Raw genomic sequence first — 20,901 nt, forward strand, 5'->3', positions numbered from 1 at the left:
GGCATGTTAACCAATGTGTCTACTGAACTCTACTCCTGTGTTCATGATACCACACTGAAACTCTAGCTCTCTTTAAAACGTGCATGTTTTAACACCTGTGATTTAGCAGCTTACTGCATAACTTTTCTTTCTCTTTCCTAAAACCTCTTTAATTTCCAAGCAAAATTAAAATATCACTTGTTAAAACACTGGTAGGTATATTCTGCTGACAGTGTTATTTCTTGACTTTTATGGTGTTTTCGTCAAAGCTGAAGCTCAAGCCACGGCACGTTCATGTGAATAAAAATGACTAGGGACAATTCTTTCAACCTGAGCATCTTGGCCAGCAGGGACGCTTCAGTGCTAAGAAGGGTTTCTAAATGTAGGAGGCTGAGTCTTGAAGTTAATTTACCTAAGCAAATACATCTAGCAGACACAAGATGGTGTATTTTGTTGGAAGTAAAATCTTGATAACTTGTCTTTCCAGTTGTAACTTTGCTGTTGCATCCTCACAAAAAAGGGGGGGGTGTACAATCCCTTTTGTGCAAGAATTAAGTATAGCTTCAGGCATCTCCTACTGTGATAGTAGCAGTTTCTCTGGGGACTCTATACAGAGAGTAGTGAAATGCTAATTGGAAGCTAATGGTGCAAATTTTATTTAGATAGCATATCCAAATTACAAAAATCTTATTATGCAGTGACTCATTTTTGTACTTTTACAAAGATAGGTTACTGTGGTGTACACGGCACTCATTAGTATGCAAAGTTTTGTTTGTGTTTGTATGAAATGGATTAAATGCAATGCAGTGAGATGGTCTTCAAACTGCTCTACGGCTTTCCCAGGCCTCTGAAAGAAAGTGCAAGCAACAGCCGCTCTGCCATCAGTTCTATTTTGACTAAGTCACAAGGATGTACTTGGAACCCTGCTTGCTTATGATGACATTTATCATTCGTCTCCAAGAGGCTGCTTAGTTCATCAGCCAAGCAGAGGACCTGACTTCAAAGCAATCATTCAGTGTTTGGCGGTCATCCCCCTTCTCTCTAAAGGTGACAGATAAGAATTTATTTTGGAGGTCTCCACCTCCCCCAAGCACTTTAACAGCTTCCTTACAACATGCAGTTAAGATTAGTGTATTAAAGTACTATAGCACTGTATGTTTTATTTTTTAAGTAGCCTTTTCTTAGCTATTGCCTGCATCTTAAATCTTAGCTGTGCGGTTCAGTGATCTTGCACCTAGTGTCCTCAGCATAAAGTAATTACGGTATAGTCCAACTTCAGAGTAAAAAAAAAAAATCCCTTGTTCCCATCAACTCATTTTCTGTTATTGTCAGATGTTAGATGCCTAATGCAAGTTCTTTGAAAACCCTGATAAGCTGTATGCAAGTCTTCACACCTGTACATGTGCAACAGGATCCTTTTACACATCCGAAAATGTCAAACCTAATCTACTTCTGCAAAAAGTCTTCTGTCCCCATGGAAAATACATGCCTTACGCTAATTTCTGATGAAAAGAAGGCATCACAATAACTTGATCTTCAGGACAGATGCCAGGAACACTCTAGTAGCAGATCGATATGTGGTCTTGCCACAGGCTGCAGAGAGTAACTCTTTGGAAATAATTGTGTCTGCTCTGTACAGGGGCGAGGGGTATTCACGCAGAGCATGAGACTACAGCGTGCAATATTAGACAGGCTCTGCAATGTGGATGCCAGTTTTCACACAAGTTAGTAATGGTGACTAATACAATCAATATAAACAGCTTGGTTCAAGGGAGAATATGTCCTTGGAAAATTTGAGGAAACCCAGACTTTCTGTAGAGCTACTTATCCCTTACTAAAATTTAGGAGGAAGTAAAGGGCTGCACAGAGAAATGTTAATGAAATTGTTATCCTCCAATTGGAGGATATTGGAAATAGCCCCCCTCCTGTTCACACACAGCCTATGTGAGTGTTTAGATAGTGCAGGAGACTTTCCAGCCTAGCAGGTGGTGTAATGTGAGGAGCTAAGCTCAGCATGGTGGTCTGTGCACTGGTTGCTCACTAACTGTTTGAGAGCCTGGAAAAATCTCGCGTTTGGTGACTCTTCAACAACTAATGGATTTCAGGGTTCTCAAAGGTTACTTATTGTGGTGCAGCTTCAGTAACGTGCACTTTGGGGCTTTGCAGTTGCACATGGAAACATTCTTCTGCCATACCTTTCCCAACTTGCTGTTGGGGCAGATTTCCTGCTTTTTGTGGTGGTTAGCTTACACGTCTTTCCTGCTGAGGCGGGTGTTGAGGTGGTTTTGCGATGCTGCGTTTTTCTTTTGCCTCTGCATCAAGTCAGGTTGTGTTCATCACAATGGCTTAGATGAAACAAAGGGCTTCTGGCTCTGTCAGCGTCTAGTTCCTTCGCTTTTTAAGAGACTGTGAGGATCAGAGGACTGGAAAAACCTGCACCTAGGCAGAGTATTTGGGAGGATGGGTTAGCACAACATAGCTCTGATCTTTGCTAAAACCTCTGTGCGCACGTTTAAGCAGGTAGCGTCTGAAGGACACAGTCATTTCTACCTTAGCTTTAAGAAAAAGTGGAGGGAGAATCAAAGGAGAGAATAAACAATCGCTTTTTCACCCTGTTTTGTAAGTAGGGTTAAAGTCTGGGCACTTAACGTAGGTCCCAAAGAACCTTCATTCTCTCCTGCTTCCTAATATAGAGCCTTAAAAATGCGTGAGCCTAGCGCGGAAACATTTGTTTTGTAAACAGGCGTGTTTTTCAGAAAGTATTGAATTTCTTTTCCCTCAGCGGAGCCCAGGGCTGGATGCTTTCCCTAGGACGGCTGGGGCGCCGGGAGGGCAGCAGGGCCGCACCTTTCCTCCTGTGCCTCTTACCTCCCGGCTGGCGTGCCCGGAGCTGCACAGGGCTGCGGTGCCGCTGCCAGCGGGGCAGCTTCGCCCCGGCCGCGGGAGGGTGGTCGGGGGCCACCTCGTTATCAAGGCGACTGACCGGCCCAGCCGGCTCCACAAGATGGCGGCTCGCCCTGCCCAGGCAGGACTACCCTTCCCGGCCTGCTCCGCGCCGCCGCGCGAAATGGCCGCCGGGCGGGACTACAGCTCCCGGCGTGCCGCGCGCCGCCTCCTCACCAGGGCTGCCTGCCGCTGCCACTTCCGGGGAGGAGGGGGGCGGTGTCTATGAGGTCAGGCAGGTAGCGGAAGTGATTTCACATCCGGCGGGCTGCGGCGCTGGGAGGGGAGCGGGGCGGCGGGCGCGGAGCGGAGCCTGCAGCGAGCGGGGGACGAAGCGGCGGCGGCGGAGTAGCTCGGGGAGCCGGCGTGCGTACCCGCGGCCCTTCCCTCTGCGCTCAGGTGAGGCGGCGCGGGTGGGGGCGCGCAGCTCCGGGGCCGCCGCTGCCGCCGCGGGGGGGGGGGGGGCGGACGGGCGGACGGGAGCCGCCCCCTTCTCTGAGGCGGCGCCGGGTGGCGCGCACCCCCCCGCCCCCCCCTCCTCCTTCCCGCGGTGGTGGGGCCTGCGCGGCGGGGCTGGCTCCTGGCGCCGTCTTCATTGTCTCCAGCTCCATCCGGGTCCTCGGGATGGGGTGGGGGGAGGCTCCGGCGGCGCGGGGCCTGCCGGGACGGAACCCCCGCCGCGGGGGCGGCCCGTGTGGGCGAACAAAGCGAGGGGGGAGGGCCCCGCTGACGGTAGGCCCGTGAAGGCCGTGCTGGGCCCCGGAGGCGGCGGGGCCGGGAGGGGAGCCTGGCCCCAGGGTGTTTATCTACCCCCGAGCGGGGGGGAGAGGCCGCCCCGCCTCCCCGGCCGCCATGGTGCCGGCGGAGCTGAGCTGAGCTTCACCCCGGTGGGGTCGCCTGGTTCCCGTTGAAGCCGAGCGGCTCGGCGGGCGGCGGCGCTCGTTGTTACCGTGAAAAGGGGTTCGGGGAACAAACCCGGTCCCCTCCGAGGGGCTCCCGGTCCCGGCAGAGCCGCTCGTCTCTGCCAGGGCTCTGCTCTTCGCCGCCAACTTTGTTTTTACGCCTCGGCGCTGGTATGCGGTGCAAAGGAGTCGGCTGTTTTCAAGTAAACCCTAGTGCAACGCTTTGAAGTGTTTGTATCGGCGTTGGCATCCCTCATGGATTTGATTAAGAAATCTGTTTATTATCCGCAGTATAATTGGTTGACTTGATAACTGCTACTTGCTAATGTAATAGATAACAAGAAACTCGGCCAGCGCTCCTGACTCACAAGAGTAACCACTAGTTAATAAACAAATAACACCATCCTCTGCAGAAGTTCAAAGCACTCCCTGCTGCACCAAAACAGCTTTGCTTAAACTTCAGCTGCTACTAAAATCCCGGTGTGAGGTGTTGCTTTTGGATGCTTGAAGCAAATACCTTCTTTCCCCCCCGCCCTTTTTTTAATCAAGGGAAAAGACCTGTGTTTTGCTCTATGGAATTACGCCCATTGACCTTATCTTCCGAAGTAGGCGTTAAGATAATCTTCCTCGGTGATAGGGTTTAAATGCAGTCTTCAATCGCAAAGCTTTGAATTGTAATGGTGGTTGGTGTAGGGCTCTTCATTGCTATAAATGCAGCAAAATTCACAGAAACAAGTAAATAAGTGGATCTTAATGATGTTCTGGAGTAACGAGTTCCATGCTTCGTACAGAAAACACTGAGTTACCTGAAAGTCCTGTTCCAGGATTTTTAATTTCTGACTTCATTCCTAAGATAAAAATCCTGGATTTTAGCGTCTTTCCTTATGCTCTTACACTGTTCTTCCTTCATCACCCCCACCCCCTGCCACAATTCTGGAATAATTTGGCGCTGGATCTCTAGTCATACCACTGTGGCAGAATTCTCCATATTTTCTGTTCCTTAGCACTGCTAACGTTATATTTCCTGTTCTAGTGCAAGGAGCTTTGAGATCCTCTGAGTTCCACCTACTGCCAGATGGGAAATGTAATATTTTTATTCACGCCAGTAGTGTAGCCTGTCACTCCAGCTTGTTTTCTGCAGCAGTCGTCTTAGGCTTGCAAAAAGTCACAATCTAAAGTACCATTTGGCTCTCCTCAGAATTGCCTGTAGCTCATGACTGAAAAGCCTGTATCCAATACCGGTGAAACGAGACTAATCTTGTCCTCGCAAATGAGCACAGAAAGCCAACTGGTTTGTATCTTGAAACGGTGAAATGGAAAGCTCCCTGTACTGTATATTTTATTACAAGTTGCAGAAAATCAAATTACAAGGAGTGCTGTGAGTAAGGGACTGGCCTGGGGCTTCCTAACTGTTCATGCAGGATAAGCGTTTGTTGACGTGTTTTCCTGTGGGAAAATATTTAGCGGACCAAGGGCTTCATCAGATAAACTTCAGGTGTTCAGGTTGAGCCTTGGATCTTTCTTGAAGATAATCATCCACATCATCCTTGGGCAGTAATGGAAAAAGTTGTTTCAGTCCAAACATGAAACACTGCACTTCTCTTCCCTACCTCCTAAAGCAAATAGCTTGTGTTCTACGGGAACATTTAAGAAATTGGAAAACTAGCTCCTGATTCAATAAATTAACCTTTCAAGCTTTTACACAAACAACTAGGGGTGTTTTAGTTGTTATTTTTACCTTTATGCAGTCCTCTTTGTACAGACACCACCTGGAATTTGGCTTGAGTATGTTACACTGCTAATGCAGAGTTAATCACTTATAGTGTAAATTTTTGGTGTGCAGAAAGCTCAATGGAATATTAATACCAAGATTCACTCCACAAAAAAAAAAAGGTGAAAACACCATTAAAAAAAAAAAAAGGAAGAGGCTTTTGAGACTCAGAGGTCTTTTAATTCTTTTAGTCTATCCCATTTGTTAACTTGTGAACAGCTGAAGTTGCTTAAAGCAATTTCAAGCTTGAATTGGGGTGTTAAATGCAATGTCTTTTCCTGTTTTATGTTAAATGCTGCCAGTAATCCTTTGCAAATTTGTTTTGAAAGAACATCAAAAAGAACCTGTTTTCTCTTGCTAGAATACCCGGGTTCTGGTCTCATTTGTTGTACTTCCTAGGGAGCTTAAAGTGACTTCCGTACTTGGTTTGCCTTCAATTTGAAAACCTTGAATAGAGCAAACTGGGCAAGTTCCTTTCTCTTTGTGCTTTTCTTAATTGATCATTTGGATGTGACAAGCCTTTTACTGGTATTGTCAAGAATACATTTTGAACCAAAACTTGAATTAATTCCATAGATAATAGGATCATCTGAAATATACAGAGAAAATATGAGCTGCTACATGATAAGCCTTTGTAGTCTAATGACAATGGAGGCTATATTTTGATACCTTCTTGTTCAAATAAGTCATTTTTGATATGTAGACAACGAGCCAAAACTTTGATTTGAGAATAAAATAAACATATTTTCACTCACTGTTGCATCATTTCATTGCAAATTTTTGGCATGAGAAAAACATTCAAGTTTGATTCTTTTTTTTTGAGCTCATTGCCTCGCATGCTTTGTATACTGTTAAAAAAATAATTAACATTGCCAGTATTAGTATCTAAAAATACACAGCTTTTCCAGTATTGATAGCTGTACTTAAACACGATGTAGGAAAAACAGCAGCATTGTCTCATTTACTTTGTGACACAAATACGATTTTCAGTTAGAAGGTGGGCTCTGAGAGAGTTGGGTCTCTCTGGACTCAGTTATAAGCTTCACGCAGACTTACGAGTCTGATGGACAGGCTGCAATGCCATCCTTATGACAAGGATTCAGACCAAATTTAGTTTTTGTCCTGCTTTTGATTGTGGTTAGGTGGAACAAAACACGCTTGCCAACTGTGCCTTCATTCCTTGAGTTCAGGACGTCGCGATATCACGTATCATGGACACGCAGTAATGCTGAGCGCTCTCCAGCCATGAGTCAATCCATATTAATGAGGTGGGATGAGAGGCAAGCACGTACTGTCTTCCAGTGCCTTATGATGTTTGTCTTTACCTGAAGCTTCGTAATCAGTGGGCTTTTGCTAATGAGGTAGCTGTAAGGACTGTTGTGCCAAATTGGCTTTGTGAGTAATGGGTGCGTAATGGTTTCTGCCTCTCTTGCAAGGTTTCTCAGCGGTGAAATGGCCGTGAAAGTTGGTTCATGCAATCACATAGAACATCCTGTAACTGAATTTGGGCAGGCTAAAAGTCACACCAAAGTTTCCCCTACCATGGGTATCCTTGGAAATTCCCCTGCAGTGTTGCCCACCGCCTTGGAAACAGTGCAGGCTCCAGGCAGGTCATTTCCAGGGGAGTTTGGTGAGACACAGGTGGGAACTTTAACAGTATTTTGGAAGACAATTTTCCTTTTGTTTCTTAAATATTGCCTTAAATACTTTCCTACTGGCAAGTACACGTGCTTTCTGTTTTTTCCTGTTGCTTTTCATTGGCATTTGGTGAGGTTTAATCGGGGAAATTAGTTTGTCACTCAGATCTACGTACAATGGGAATGGCATTTCTGATACTCTTTTACTTGTTGCAATTAGCAGAGCTCCTCTGCTCCAGTCACAGTGAGGCTACCTGGAGCCTTCAGGTGCAGCCTTCCCTTGGGCTGGGCTTATGCAGAAACAGGGTGATGAGCGAATCTGCACATCTTTAATTACTGCATTTCTTAATTGCAGACTTTGACTCAAAGACGCAGCCATGAAAGATCCAAGTCGCAGCAGTACTAGCCCAAGCATCATCAGTGAAGATGTGATTATAAATGGTCATTCTCATGAAGATGACAATCCCTTTGCGGAGTACATGTGGATGGAGAACGAAGAGGAATTTAACAGGCAGGCAAGTCGTTTCCCTCTCTAAATGTCTTGTGATGTGCTTTACCATTTTCTAGCTGAAGGGAGAGGTGCTGTGGCTTAGCAACCAGGGTACAAGACTGGGAATCCTTTAGAGACAGGGTTTTTAGCTAGGCTTGCTGGAATAATACTGGGGTCTCGGTTTCACTTGTTTTACTTGTTTTCAGTAATCTTGGTGGGAAATATGGGAAGTGTGGCATGTTCTAAACCATCCATTAATTTCCCTACTTCTGCAGGAAGGAGGAAGAAAAAGATAGTAGACTTTATGTGGCCCTGTGGAAGGGACAGAGTTTGCTAGGCTGGTGAGCTGCAGAGGTTTTGTGTGTGCGAACATGCCGGTGGCTGTAGTTCTGAACTGGCTACGTCCAGGTGCATACCTGCCTCGTCAACAGGGCTGGTGTTCCTAAGGGAGTTGGTGGACAGAGCTGTTGGGTGGCAGTCCTGTTAGTTACTTAATACTTAAGTGTCTCACAGCTGGCCTTCGCAATCGGGTTGGACAGATGCCTTCACTTTGTCTTTCAGCTTGCATCTGGACAGAGTTTTCTCCCTGTGGAGGCTGGGAACAGCCTCCCTCTTTCCACCGCCCCTTTCTTAATCAAAACTTGATCTTTGTATTCAAGTCGCTGCTTTCTCTGGGCTCCAGAGCAGTATGGCTGTGCTGAAGCCTGAGCTTCTGAAATAGGATATGTCTGCTGCACTCTTCTTAGAGTGTCAGCAGGGCACAAAGTTAATCCAAAATTCAGGTTGCTTGCAAAATCTAAAATTCCCTTGTGCGTATGCCAGGATGGTCTCGGTGGTGTTTCCTGTTTGGTGGGGTTTTCCTCCTGGGGACTGTACTTTAGTTGGCATACGGGATATGCGGTTCTTGGGGGGAAAAAGCTGAGAGTTGTGGCATGGATAAACTATTTTTCCAGTACAGACTCCGTTTTTGGAGAAGAGGAGCAGTGGGAGCATGAGGGGAGAATGGTCTTATTCAGGCAGGCAAGTGCTGTGTGGCAGCCTGGTTGCCTGCTGCTGCACGCACGTCTCTGGGAACCTGAACAAGTTAAACTTGGGCTGGAAAACACAAATGGGCAATATTAATTTCAAGGCATTTGGGGAATTTGATGTTATTAAGTACTTCTGGAGTTGCCATTGGAGGCACCCACAGGTGTACAACCATGTAACAAAAAACCCGGAGCTGGGCAACCCCTGCTATAATACTAGCTTGTGGCTGCATGCCCGTGGCTGCCTTTTGCCCGCACTCAGGACAGAGACAGTGCCTCACAAGAAGGATTGATTGGAGACTGCTCTCCTTGCTGGAGTGCTTTACTGGGGAAATTACGAAGTTGGTGATTCCTGTGCGGTTTGCATTGTGTGGACACTGGCTTAGAGCATATGGTGATGAGTCGCTGTTCCCCAAAAGCTGACATCTTGAGCACCAAGTGAGTTGGTGAGTGTGTTACCCCAAGGGGTGCCCAGGGGACTTGGATTTTACTGGAATGCTGAATTCTGGCCTGAACTTCTTTGATTTGGCATTTGTGGTATGTAACTGAATTTCCACTTTAGGATCGAGTGTGTGTTTGATTTTGGAATGAAGGATAGATAGGAAAACATGTTTCAGCTTCCATTGAGGGAACTTTTAAATCTGTCCTGAATCATTTTTCCGCTCCTTTGTGTCTGGCAAGTCATTCACACCAGCTTCTATTTCCCTGCTTTCCATTCTTGAGTACTGCGATGCAGGACCTGGAAAATTTGTCGGGATGAGCTCCATCCCAAGCTTGTTTACTGAACAACCAAGCAAAACTTCCCTTTAATCTCTGCAATGCATGTCAGTTCTGCATCAGTTGATTTGTCCTGCTTATAGTGCAGCAGGTCAGCATTCTTAACAACTGCTAAGATCATGTGGAGTTCCTTAGGAGAGCTACATTGTGTGAACGTATAACCTACAGCCAAGGAGATGCTGCTTTTTCCAGGTGATGGGCAGTGGTTATATATTTTGCCAAGAATCTCGCAGGACACTTTCCTAGGGAGTGTGCCTGGCTGCATGCGTTGTCCCTGGTTCCCTTCCTCATATTTGCAGTCCAGACTAGTTGGTATAATGGAAATTTTCACTTGGAACCAACATTTTCCTTCTCCTTGAGCTCCTAATGATCTGCAAACAAAACAGCTAGGGCTGGGGGGTGTGTTCTCCTGCCCTTCCCTTTTAACTGCAGCCCAAGTTCCTGGGACAAAGCACTTTTCTACGTTAAAAAAAAAAAAAACAAAGCCTCTTGCCTTCCTGCAGAGCAAGCGTGGTGTTCTGCTAGAAGTCATAGTGTGTAGCTAGAAAGAAGGTCAGCTAGGTGCACAGACCTTGGAATGAAGACACAAGCTCTCGATCAGTTTGTTGATGAAGCAGTTTCTTCTCGTTGTATAGATCGAAGAGGAGTTGTGGGAAGAAGAATTTATTGAGCGCTGTTTCCAGGAGATGCTGGAAGAAGAGGAGGAGCACGAATGGTTTATTCCAGCCCGTGATCTCCCACAAACAATGGATCAAATCCAGGACCAGTTCAATGACCTTGTTATCAGTGACAGCTCATCACTGGAGGATCTGGTGGTAAATTCAGTTTCTCATCGTATTTCTAAAGCTTGACACCTCTCCTTTTCCAAGGCTGATATTTATTTCTGGTAATTGCAAGAGAAAATGTTTTACCTGTAGGCCAGAGATTCTTAAACCATGCCTGGCTGTGGTGGAGGGGGAGATGCGGAGTGGTTGGCTAAGGGATGTTTCCTTGGGTGAAACCACCTATTTGGTGTTTTTTCTTCGTAACCCATGGCATAAATTCAAGTGGCTTTGGGTATGCATATTGTGTTATGAAAGAAAGGTGGTGAGCGAAGCACGCTGACACTGTGAAGTCCCACTCATTGACAGGACTGCAAAAGTTTAATTCGTCTTCTGTCAACACTTTTGTGTTGGGTAGGTACAGGCCGTGTTCTCAGGACTGGTTTGGATCGCGCAAACCATAGCAGTTCTCTCTGTAGAAATCCTAAGGACAAGGAAAGCAGCTAAACTGTGATTATTTCCCCGTTTCTTGCTGTGTGACTTCTGTCCAGAGCTTAACTAAAAGGAAAGGGCAGTGTGTACATATTTTCCCTCACAAAATACAGCGTTACTGATAAGCTTAAGCAGTTTTTTGTTACTTAGAAGCTTAAGCAGCTGCAGGCAGCAGTTTTGGACTCAATTAAGAACACAAAAGCCTCATCTTGCATTTCTTTATGAGAAGGAGCTCATTTTGGGGATGCTGGCTGCCCACCCATAACTGCAGCACACCGTAGAGCCGCAGCCGCCTGCCAGGCGGGAGGACAGGGTAGTCACAGAAATTTTAAAAATTGATCAGTGCTCATATACGTTAAATTCTCAGAAGTGGCTTAAGTTCCTGGAACAAGTCTCCTCTTGCTTAAATAAGCAAGATCTAAAAACCTCATGGCACATTTTGACAGCTCAACTTCGGGAAAAGCTATTTCAGCATGAATCGGAGTTGCTGCGTTCGATGCACGCTCTGTGGTTTTCTTGGTTCTTATTCCCTGAGCCCTTATCGGAGTGAAACATCCAGGTGGTGCTAAGGAAGGATGGATAATTCAGGTGCTAGCACAGAGGAGTGGGCTTTTCTAGTGATTTTAAAAATACTTTGGGTATATACAATAAACCGTATAATATACCTGACAGTTACTTTAAATCCGTAAACTGTTCCTAACACTGTCCGCCTCGAATTGTATTCGGCTTGAAGATGGAAGATGAAAATGATGATTCACCGAGACTTCTGTTTTTCCCTTTCTCAGGTCAAGAGTAATCTGAATCCAAACGCAAAGGAGTTTGTTCCTGGGGTGAAGTACTTAAATATTTGAGTAGACTGGGCCCTCTCTTGGTGGATGTAGCACAATTTCCACACTGTGAAGCCAGTATTAGAAGATCTAATTGTAAAAGCTCTCTCTTCTTGTCACTGTGTTACACTTATGCATTGCCAAAGTTTTGTTAGTCTTGCATGCTCAATAAAAGTGCTGAGACTGTTATTAAGTAAATCTGTCAAAAAAAGTTTAGTGGAAACATAATTGGGCCCTGGCTCTCTGCAAAGGAGACAGTGAGGTAAGAAGCACCAGTCAAGTTGAGACAAAGTACCACGTTTATAAAACCTTCTGCAGACTCTGTCTTTTTAAATAGGACTTGGCATTTGCTATGGATGGTCTGTTTTTAACTAAAGATGTGTTAACTGGTGCTAGCGCGCACCTGATAATGCCTTAACTTCAAAATGAAAGCGAGGAGATCTGATTGTTATGCAAATTAGCTAACTTTCCTTTGAAATATCAGTATTGTTACTAATGTTAATTTTTTTCCCCTTAAAAAAAAAACAAAAACAAACCTTCATGCTCCTTTTAAACAGCATGAGCTTTAACAGAAATTTTACAGACCTGTCCAGAGTCGTAGATCTCAGCCGCCGAACTAACACCCGAGTGATGGGAAGGAAGAAATTCCCGGGACTTTGCAGTATGTTATCATGTTAGAAATGTTCCGCTTCCGAATTACGTTTAAAGGAGATGTGAGTTTCATCACAATTTCTTCCAAGAACCCAGATACGTACATAGCTCTGCCTATGTAACTTTTAGCGTACGACTTTATTATAGCTGGATTTAACCAAGAAAACCCTAGCGTTAGTGATTTGAGTGGTGCTTTTCCCTTGCTTTGTTTAATCATCACTACACAATAGTCTACAGCACAATGACTTTTTTTTTGTTGGGTTTTTTTTTTTTTTTTCATTTTAATAAAGCTAGAACAGTTTTGGCTTCTTAAACTTCATATTCGGGTAGGTTAAGCTGCCATACGTGTTCAGTGTGAATAGTGTTTAAGTTGAAAATATTGTAAAAAAATTATATTTTTTCAAAAATATTTAAAAAAATAAATAATAGTAGAACTGATTGTGGTGGCCGTCTCGTGAATACGCATCTCACATTGGAAACTCACTTGGCAGCGGGCAGAGGGCGGGGGTGATGTGCGGGATACAGTGCCTGTAAGGCCATTTGTAACACCATAACCCAAAATATTCCTCCGAGATTGGACTCTTGACTGCTCTTTTCTTTCTTCCCTCCCGCTGTATGCGCTGGCCGGGGTGTATTTCCCTGCCTTCTCGCCGCTGCTAATCCCGGTTCAGCGCCGCTGCAGCTGGTGGCGCGGGCAGTCCTCATCGATGGCTGATGGCACTGCATAAAGCCGTGCCTGGCGCACGCCGCCCAAGGCTTTGGCAGGGCACTGGTGGAACTGGGCTGCTCTCTGTCCCGGCAACCTGACAGCGCTACCGGCAGGCGTGAGTGAGTCCTCTGATATGAGTCTGATCCGCCCACACTTCATAACTTTTGCCAAGCCTGGCAATTAATCAGCCTCTGATTAAATCTAATAGAAAGACTTCAGAAACGATGCAGGAGGAGGAGAAGAGGGAGATGAAACCTTTACACAACTGTTGACCTATGGTGGGGTTTGCTCCAGGTGGAGGAACACCTCTGGGAGGAGGTCACTCAGCCCAACTCATTTCGCTGTTGTTAATTGCAATTATCCCGGGCTCCTTCTTCAGTGTCACCTTTCCCCTTTCCTCACCTGAGACCCGCTGCCCTTCCTAGAAGCAGCAAAAGTATCCTGGTGCTTCTGTTGACTTGGAAATCATTTAGACTCCAGCACCCAAAGACAAAGTCAGGAAATAACACGCTACTGTGCCCCAGCTTATTTTTAGCTGGAGCGGGAGTTTCACCAGAGAGCCCCTGCGCAGCTGGCAGCAGTTGTGGGTCACCGTTAGAGCCCGGGTGCAATTAGCTCGGGGTGGCTGGCGACAGAACGCTGCTGCTGGGAGCTGTGTGTGACACAGCCAGCCTTGCTGCCGTTTGGTTTGGTTTTTTTTCCCTGCCGTATCCCAACCGAATGCATAACGCAAGGAGGATTGTGGAAGAGAACTTCCCTGTGGTCTGCCCTGGGACGGAGCTGCCCCATTCGCTGCTGCAGCCCTGCCCCGCTGCGTGGGGGTTTTGTTGATAGCTCACCAGCGTTCTGGCTGCTGCCAAACAGCGCTGGCACGGTGGCGCGGCTTTCTCTTCCTCTCGCTCCGGCCCTGGCGAGGAGGCTGAGGATGTGTAAGAAACTGGCGGGGGACCCGGCCGACCAAAAGGGCACTGTGCACCGCGTAACACTGTGCTGGACCACAGAACTGGGGCAGCAGCAGGAGGAGAGAGGGGCCTTTGCACCGCTCGGAGCCTGGCTGGGCAGCGCCGTGCGTGTGGGAGGTGGTGAGGGTTGTGTTTGCGTCGCTTGGGGTATTTTTTTTCCCCCATCTTCATTTACTAAGCGCTCTTTGTCCTGACCCACAGGTTTTCTCGCTTCTGCTCTCCAGCTCGGGCTGGGGAGCGAGAGTGTGGCTGTGCGGACACACTGTGACACAGTCACGCAGTGCTGGCTTCAACTTGGGCATTTTGCTGCTGAATTTCAGCCCAGAAATGGGCTTTGCTGTCGGCAACGAGGCCACCAACTGCCCCAAAACCAACCGGCTGTGCTTGGCCGGCATGGAGCCGGCTGTCCAGGGCTCCCCAGAGCAGGATGGGTTTGCCGAGGGATTGTGCTGAACCGCCTCTGCTGCCACGCCGGGGCTCGGGCAGAAGCCCACCGGGCACACGGGAGCTGGGGCTGGGCAAAATCCAGCGTGTGTCCCTGCTGGGCAGCCCGGGAGCAGGTATGGAAAGCTGCTGGAGCCTTTGCGGATGAGGGAGCGGTGCAGGATGCAGCAAAGACACTTGGCAGGGCCAGTGGGCTTGAATTTTTTATTTTACTTTTAATGTATGTTCTGAAAATAGGCATCCTGACGCTGGTCTGGATCCTGTACCCCGCACCGAGCCCGCTGCAGCCGCCGGGTAGCCCTGCCGAAGCCCAGGGCGTGGTGTGAAAATTTGTGGCCCCGGGTGGGAGTCGGTGGCTCTGGCTGGCTCTGATGGTCACTAACGAGCTTCAGCAAGTGGCTGATGAGTCTCAACCAGCTAAAGCTTGAGGCGGAGCAATGTCCGGGGGGCTGGTAGTCCCCAGGCAGGCACCCCGGGAGCTGGGGATGTCCCCGAGAGGCACCTTTGAATTTTGCTAGCCCCGTGTTTGGGACGAGCACCAGGAGCCTTGCCTTTGGACTTGCCGGCTGCCAACGAACTCCGACAGCACCCGCAGGAGCTCGGCTCGGCTTCTCCGGCGCCGGGGCACGAGCCCTCCCCTTGCTCAGACCTTGGTGCACACGGAGAGCCCGTCCGGGGTGTCCTGCACCTCTGCGGCCGCCACCGCATCACCGCCATTCGCCCGGGCCTTAAACCCGGTGAACACCGGGCAGATGGGCACACGCTTCAGCCACCGGCTCCTCCTCACCGCCCTCATGCCGAAGGGGAAGTCGTAGCTCCTCAAGCTGGCGCTCGCCGCACTGTCCGAGTGCGCACCCGCTTTCCACTGCACCAGCCCTCGCTCCTCCTGTGTCCCTGCGGCAGCCGGCGCCGTGTTGGCCGAGAGAGACCCCGGTCCCTGCCCGCCCGCCGCCGGCATGTCCGGCGTCACCCCCCTCCTCACCCTCCAATCCCTTCTTGGCAGCTCTAAAGCAAAATAAATCTGCCTCCAACCCCCCCTTTGCTTCCCCCCCACCGGCTCCATCTGCTTTAATTACCCGGGATGGTGTTGTCCAGGACGAAGGCGATGGTCCCCCCGACGAACATCTCCGTCGTTAGCAGCACCGTCAGGATCTGGTCCAGCTCGGGGACACCTGTGAGAGCACGGGGACTGAGCTGGGGTGTGCTGCGATACGCCGGATTTGCTTAATTAATCATTGCTTACCCAGGGCAGGCAAGCGCCTGCGAGATCCGTCCCCCCCCCTCTCCCTAAACACCCAAAATTGGGGCTTTTCGCAGCTGGGTGAGGTACCTGTGTTAATGGCCTTGGGGTGGGAATCCAGGTAGTTCGGCAGCGTCAGCCCGAAAAACATGGCGAAGCCCAGCACGAAGAGGTTGCGGGAGGAGTTCATGTCGACGAACTGCAGGTTGGAGAGGCCGACGGCCGTGATCATGCCTGTCGGCAGAGAGGGCAGCGGGGTTGCGGGCAGGCGGTGTTGCCAGCGCTGCCTGCCGGGACCCCAGTGTTGGGGTGGGCTCCCCGCAAAGGCAGCAAAAGGGCGTTCACACCCAGCCCCAAAACCTTGCTGCCCGCCCTGCAGCCCCCGGCCCACCCCGAATCCCCGGGGCCGATGGTAACAGCGCCCTGGGTTTGAAGTGCCGAAGTTACCGAATAAGGTGCAGAACATCCCGCCGAGGATGGGGTCAGGCAGGGAGGCGAAGAGCGCCGTGAACTTGCCGATGGTCCCCAACACAAGCATGATGCCGGCCCCGTATTGTATCACCCTCCTGCTCCCCACCTGCACAGAGACACCGGCAGTGGGTGACGGCACCCGCGTGTCCCCCCCGAGCAAGTCGGGACCCCTCCCCGGCCCCCAGTACCTTCGTGATGCCCAGGACGCCTATGTTGGGGCTGGAGGAGGTGGAGCCGTTGCCGGTTCCCAGCAGCCCGGCGATGATGCAGGAGATGCCTTCGGTGAAAATGCCTCTGGGGAACAACACGAGTGGGCTGGTCCCCACCGCCCCTCTCCCGCAGCGTCCCTGCCCAGGATGCGGCGGCGTGGGCAGGGGGCCGGCTGGCCGTACCTGTTAATGGCGTGCACGGGGGGCGGGGGGGCTCCCGCCAGCCGGGCGCAGGAGTAGTAGTCCCCGATGGACTCGATGATGCCCGCCAGCGTGGCGCTGAACATGCCCAGCACGGCCGCCGAGGTCACCGTGGGCAGACCCCACTGGCCTTCCCGGGGGAGAAGAGCGGGGTGTCAGGGTGGGGAGCACCCCAGGGACTCGGCACCCCCACCTCGGTGCTCACCGGTGCCGCTTTGGGGCCCCCCCTCCCTTTTGGGGTGCTCCCCAGCCCCGGGGATGCTGCGCTTTGTCCCCCAGGGTGAAGGGGTATCGGGAGGACCTGCGTGGCACTCACAGGGGTAGGGGACCCGAAACCAGGGTGCCACAGACAGGATCTCCCCCCGGGCGTCCGTCCTGGCCTTGTAGCCGTACGCCTCGGGCTGGCTGGGGAAGACGCCGGTGCACGTCAGCACGTAGCAGAGCAGCCACACCACCATGATGGCCATGATGATCTGCGGAGGCAGAGGACCATGGATGCACTCCCCACATCGCTTGCAAACCCGTGCGTGGAGAAAATGGGGATTTTGGGGACAAACTCCTCTCCCCAGGAGCTGGCAGCTCTCGGCCAGACCCTACCGGGAACATCTTGAAAATCTGGACGCGGAGCAGGACGAAGCCGCGGCCCCGCCGGTAGCCGGGCAGGCAAATGGTGATGTGCCGCAGGTACTGGGCAAACAGGACAATCAGGAAGATGGTCCTGGGGGGGAGACAGAGACGAGGATCCTCATGTCCCCAGCGTGCTTCTGTCTCCATGGGGGACACCCTTACCCCCTTGTCCCCCTGTGCCGTACAGCGCGGCGATGCCCCAGTGGGATCCGGCCCGCTCGCCGGCCGCTTGGAAGACGGAGAGCCCGATGAGGGAGACGGTGGGGGTGACGGTCAACGGCCCGATGTAGCTGAGCAGCGCCCCGGGGAGCCCCAGCAGCCCGATGGCCACCTCCACCAGGCTGGACACCACGATGGCCCCCTGGATCTGCAGGGCATGGAGGAAAGAGGGAGGGAGGAAGAAAGAGGGGGGGGTTTCAGCACCCTGCCGAGGATTTTGAGGTCCCCCAGGGATGGTGGCAGGGAGTACCTCTCGCATGCGGGGCTGCCAGATGTGGGATGTGTTGAGCGGCAGTGACCAGTTGCCATAGATCTGCTCTGGGGATGGAGGAGGGGTGAGGTGGTCCCTGGGGTTGGGGTTGGGGGGAGATCAGCCGGACACACAAACCCCCTCTGCCCTCACCTTCAGGTGGGCATCGCCACTTCTCCAGGGCCAGGATGGACTTGGCGGGGACGAGGAAGGCCAGCGCGCTCGCCTGGAAGAGAGGCAGCCTGGGGGGGGACACGAGAGGGGACGCCTGTGCCCGTGGCCTGAGGAAGGTCAGTGGGGGGGTCCCCACCATGGCCGCGGCTCTACCTGATGCCCACGGTGGTCTGGATGAGGGTGGTGATGCCGACGCAGGTGAAGATGGTGCCGATGAGGTAGCTGACGGTGAGCTGATCCTTGCCCACGCAGAGGCTCTCAGCCAGCAGGAAAGGGACGGCGATGGTGCCACTGAAGCAGGTCAGGTAGTGCTGGGGGGCGACGGGGAGGGCTCAGTGGGACTGGGGGGCCGTGGGGTGCCCCACACTGCAGGGAGGGGGGGGGCTCGGGCTCTGCTGGTGGGGGTATCCCTCTTCCAGGCTGTACCTGGAAGCCGAGGAGGATGCAGAGGTACCAAGGGGGCACGTCCTCGATCCTGTAGAGCATGTCCACCGCCGGCTGGGGGGGCCCAGAGCCCGCCCCGGGGTCCTGGTGCGCAGGGGGGGCACAGCTCAGCCCTGGCTCGCCCGGGGGGCTGGAGGGGACAACAGCCCGTCCCATGGGACCCCCTGCACCCTCCAGGATGGGGAGAGGTCCCGGCTGACCAGTGTCCATCCGAGGGTGGGTTGGAGAAGAACGCGAGGTGGGTGCTGTGCAGGGGGGGGCAGTACTCACCCTGCCCACCGCAGGCAGCTCCTTCCCAGGGGGATGCAGGGGCCCAATGGGGGCGAGAGCTGAGTTCCCGTTCTGGCAGCGAGGGCGAGGCAGGAGCCGGGTCAGTGATGTCCCGGGTATCCCATAGGAATGGGGCTGGGCTCTGTCACCGGGCCACGGCTTGGCACGTGTGGCTGGTCAGCCCCACCCAGCACTGGCCCCGACCCCCGAGACGAGTCTGGGCTTTGACACCCTCCAGTCCCTATGGTTTGTCCCCAGGGGTGGGTGGAGGGGGGTCCCCGCTGGCCCTGGAGTGCCCGGACCACCCTGCAGGCACCAGGAGGGATGGCACAGCCAGTCCCAGACGCAGCATCTTGGCACGTCCCCTTGGTCCTGGGCTTCACCACAGTCCCCAACCTCACCCCATCCTTTGCCAGCCCCGGCTGCGCATCATGGCCCCAAGATGGCCATCATTTGGGGGTTGGTGCACCTGGCCACCCGCCTCCCTCCCCACTGCCCTGGGATATGGCCGAGGAGGGAACGGGGATGGGGACAGGGATGGGGATGGGGACAGGGATGGAGGCTGTGTTCACCTGGGGCTGAGCCAGGTCTCCCGAGCGGGTCCCCATCCTCCAGCGATGTGGCCCCGGCAGCGATGTCACCGCACGGGGGGTTTTATGGCCGTGGGAAGGACTTTAGTCACCACCCGGGCCGGGCTGCGGAACGGGGTGGCAGGCTGGAAGGCGGCCATTGGCTGCGGGTTGTGAAACTGGGGAGCGCTGCCTTGGGGACGGATCAGCTATTAACTCCTTTAATTAGGGCTGGCACCGCCGGCGGGGCCGGGGCGCTCCCGCTGCGAGCACCGTGTTGGTAAAACATTAGAGCCGGAGGGTTACAGAGTAATTCCCGGCTCACGGGGGGTCTGGCGGCGCGAGGCACCGGCTGCCGCCAGCATCATCCTGGCACGGCTGGGCTGCGCGTCGAGGGATGGTCACCATGCCGGTGACGGGCGACACTGGGAAGGCACCCACCTCCTGGCACGTGTTGGCTCTCGCTGGGGACGAAGTCGGCTCCGAAGGTCGCTGGGGCATTAAGCATTAACCGCGCCGGGGCTACAGCTCGTTCTGCAGTGCCTTGGGCGGGGACGGCCCCCCAGCCTTGCCGCCGGCGCAGGCCCCCTTCTCTCCGTGGCACAGCAGCTCCCTCAGGGCGGACGTGCCCTGCCGGTGCGCCCTGTAGATCTGTGCCTCCCCCTGCTCGCCCACATAGCCGTGGCACATCTTGGACAACCTGTGAGGAGCCAGAGAGGGTCATGCCACGTCCCCCTGCCATGGTGGCGAGGGGATGGTGCCCAGCATCCCACCCCACCATTGCTGATGTCCCTGACTTACCTGCCCGGCCAGGGTCCCCCCGTCACCATCACGCTCATGGATTCTTGTCTCAGCAGCCCCGGCCCCGCCAGCCGCTTCTCCCCATCCAGCTCCTGCACCCCGTAGCTGCGGGGAGAGGCAGGGGTTGGGGACAACCCCGACCCTGGGGACACCCCCATCCCTGTGGACACCCTGGTCCCTGGAGGACACCCTCCATCCCTGGGGACACCCCCTGTCCTTGGGAGACACCTCCATCCCTAGGGACACCCCCTGTCCCCAGGGACACCTCCATCCCTGGGGACACCCCACTCCCTGGAGGACACCTCCATCCCTGGAGACACCCCAGTCCCTGGTGGACACCCCCTGACCCTGGAGGACATCACCCCTGGGGACACCCCTATCCCCATGGATGCCCCGCTCACCTCTCCCAGCCCTGTGAGCAGCTCCTCTCCAGCACCTCCACGTAGTCAGACTCGCTCAGCGCCTTCCTGCCCATCTTCCCCTCCGCCCTGCGCAGCTGCTCCTCAATCTGGGGGAGGAGGGAAGGGGACAGAAACCAGATGGTGAGGGCAGCAGCCCCCCCTGTACCCTGATCCCGAGCAGGGATGGGATCCACACCCCCTCCTTTGCAGCCCCTGCATGGGGTGGTGGGTCCATGAGTAGCTGCAAGGGGGCTTGCTGGCCCCAAAGGGCTTTTTTGGGGTGGGGGGCAGCCATGAAGGAAGCCGGCAGCATCTCCCCAAGTCAGAGCATCCCTGTGAAGACTCTCACCCCCCCTTTCAGGGTGCAGCCTCCCCAGTCCCCACCTGGAAGGCGATGGCATGGCAGGCGTCGCAGCGCAGGGACTCGGGCATGTGGGGCGAGAGCCACTCCTCAGGGCTGAGCTGGGGCGCAGGGATGGAGCGTGACGGGGCAGCGGGGGGGTCCCCGCACATGTCCTCGGCCCCCGTGCCTGCCAGCAGGCTTAGGGCCAGCCACGTCGCCAGTGCTGGCTGCATCCTGCTGCGATGCCGAAAGTGTTGGGCGAAGGCGTGCAGTGGCTATAAACCCCCACCTGGGGCTGGCGAGCGGGCGCTG

At 52.8% G+C, this 20,901-nt stretch overlaps 3 protein-coding genes across 3 annotated transcripts; 1 reads left to right on the forward strand and 2 right to left on the reverse strand.

Moving 5' to 3' along the window:
* Nucleotides 1-3,183: 3,183 nt before the first annotated feature.
* On the forward strand, nt 3,184-12,693 carry PAIP2 (poly(A) binding protein interacting protein 2). The gene is made up of 4 exons (XM_082489970.1): nt 3,184-3,321; nt 7,588-7,747; nt 10,160-10,339; nt 11,563-12,693. Exons 2-4 carry the CDS (start codon nt 7,610-7,612, stop codon nt 11,626-11,628), a joined length of 384 nt encoding a protein of 127 aa, XP_082346096.1. The 5' UTR covers nt 3,184-3,321; nt 7,588-7,609; the 3' UTR covers nt 11,629-12,693.
* A 1,924-nt stretch (nt 12,694-14,617) lies between these two features.
* Nucleotides 14,618-19,083, reverse strand: SLC23A1 (solute carrier family 23 member 1; the record flags this gene model as incomplete). The annotated part of the gene is made up of 15 exons (XM_082490000.1): nt 14,618-15,264; nt 15,447-15,542; nt 15,701-15,844; nt 16,058-16,187; nt 16,270-16,375; nt 16,474-16,621; nt 16,808-16,964; nt 17,089-17,209; nt 17,304-17,485; nt 17,588-17,655; nt 17,741-17,829; nt 17,915-18,072; nt 18,188-18,289; nt 18,476-18,547; nt 19,048-19,083. 15 exons carry the CDS (start codon nt 19,081-19,083, stop codon nt 15,014-15,016), a joined length of 1,860 nt encoding a protein of 619 aa, XP_082346126.1. The 3' UTR covers nt 14,618-15,013.
* Nucleotides 19,084-19,255: 172 nt separating this feature from the next.
* Nucleotides 19,256-20,822, reverse strand: MZB1 (marginal zone B and B1 cell specific protein; the record flags this gene model as incomplete). Its single annotated transcript, XM_082490019.1, has 4 exons — nt 19,256-19,744; nt 19,846-19,950; nt 20,247-20,353; nt 20,631-20,822. The coding sequence occupies 4 exons, from the start codon at nt 20,820-20,822 to the stop codon at nt 19,567-19,569; spliced, it is 582 nt and encodes a 193-aa protein (XP_082346145.1). The 3' UTR covers nt 19,256-19,566.
* Between the last annotated feature and the right edge of the window lie 79 nt (nt 20,823-20,901).

Source organism: Vanellus vanellus (genome assembly GCF_965231255.1).
Source record: "Vanellus vanellus genome assembly, chromosome: 13".
Classification (NCBI taxonomy): Eukaryota; Metazoa; Chordata; class Aves; order Charadriiformes; family Charadriidae; genus Vanellus; species Vanellus vanellus.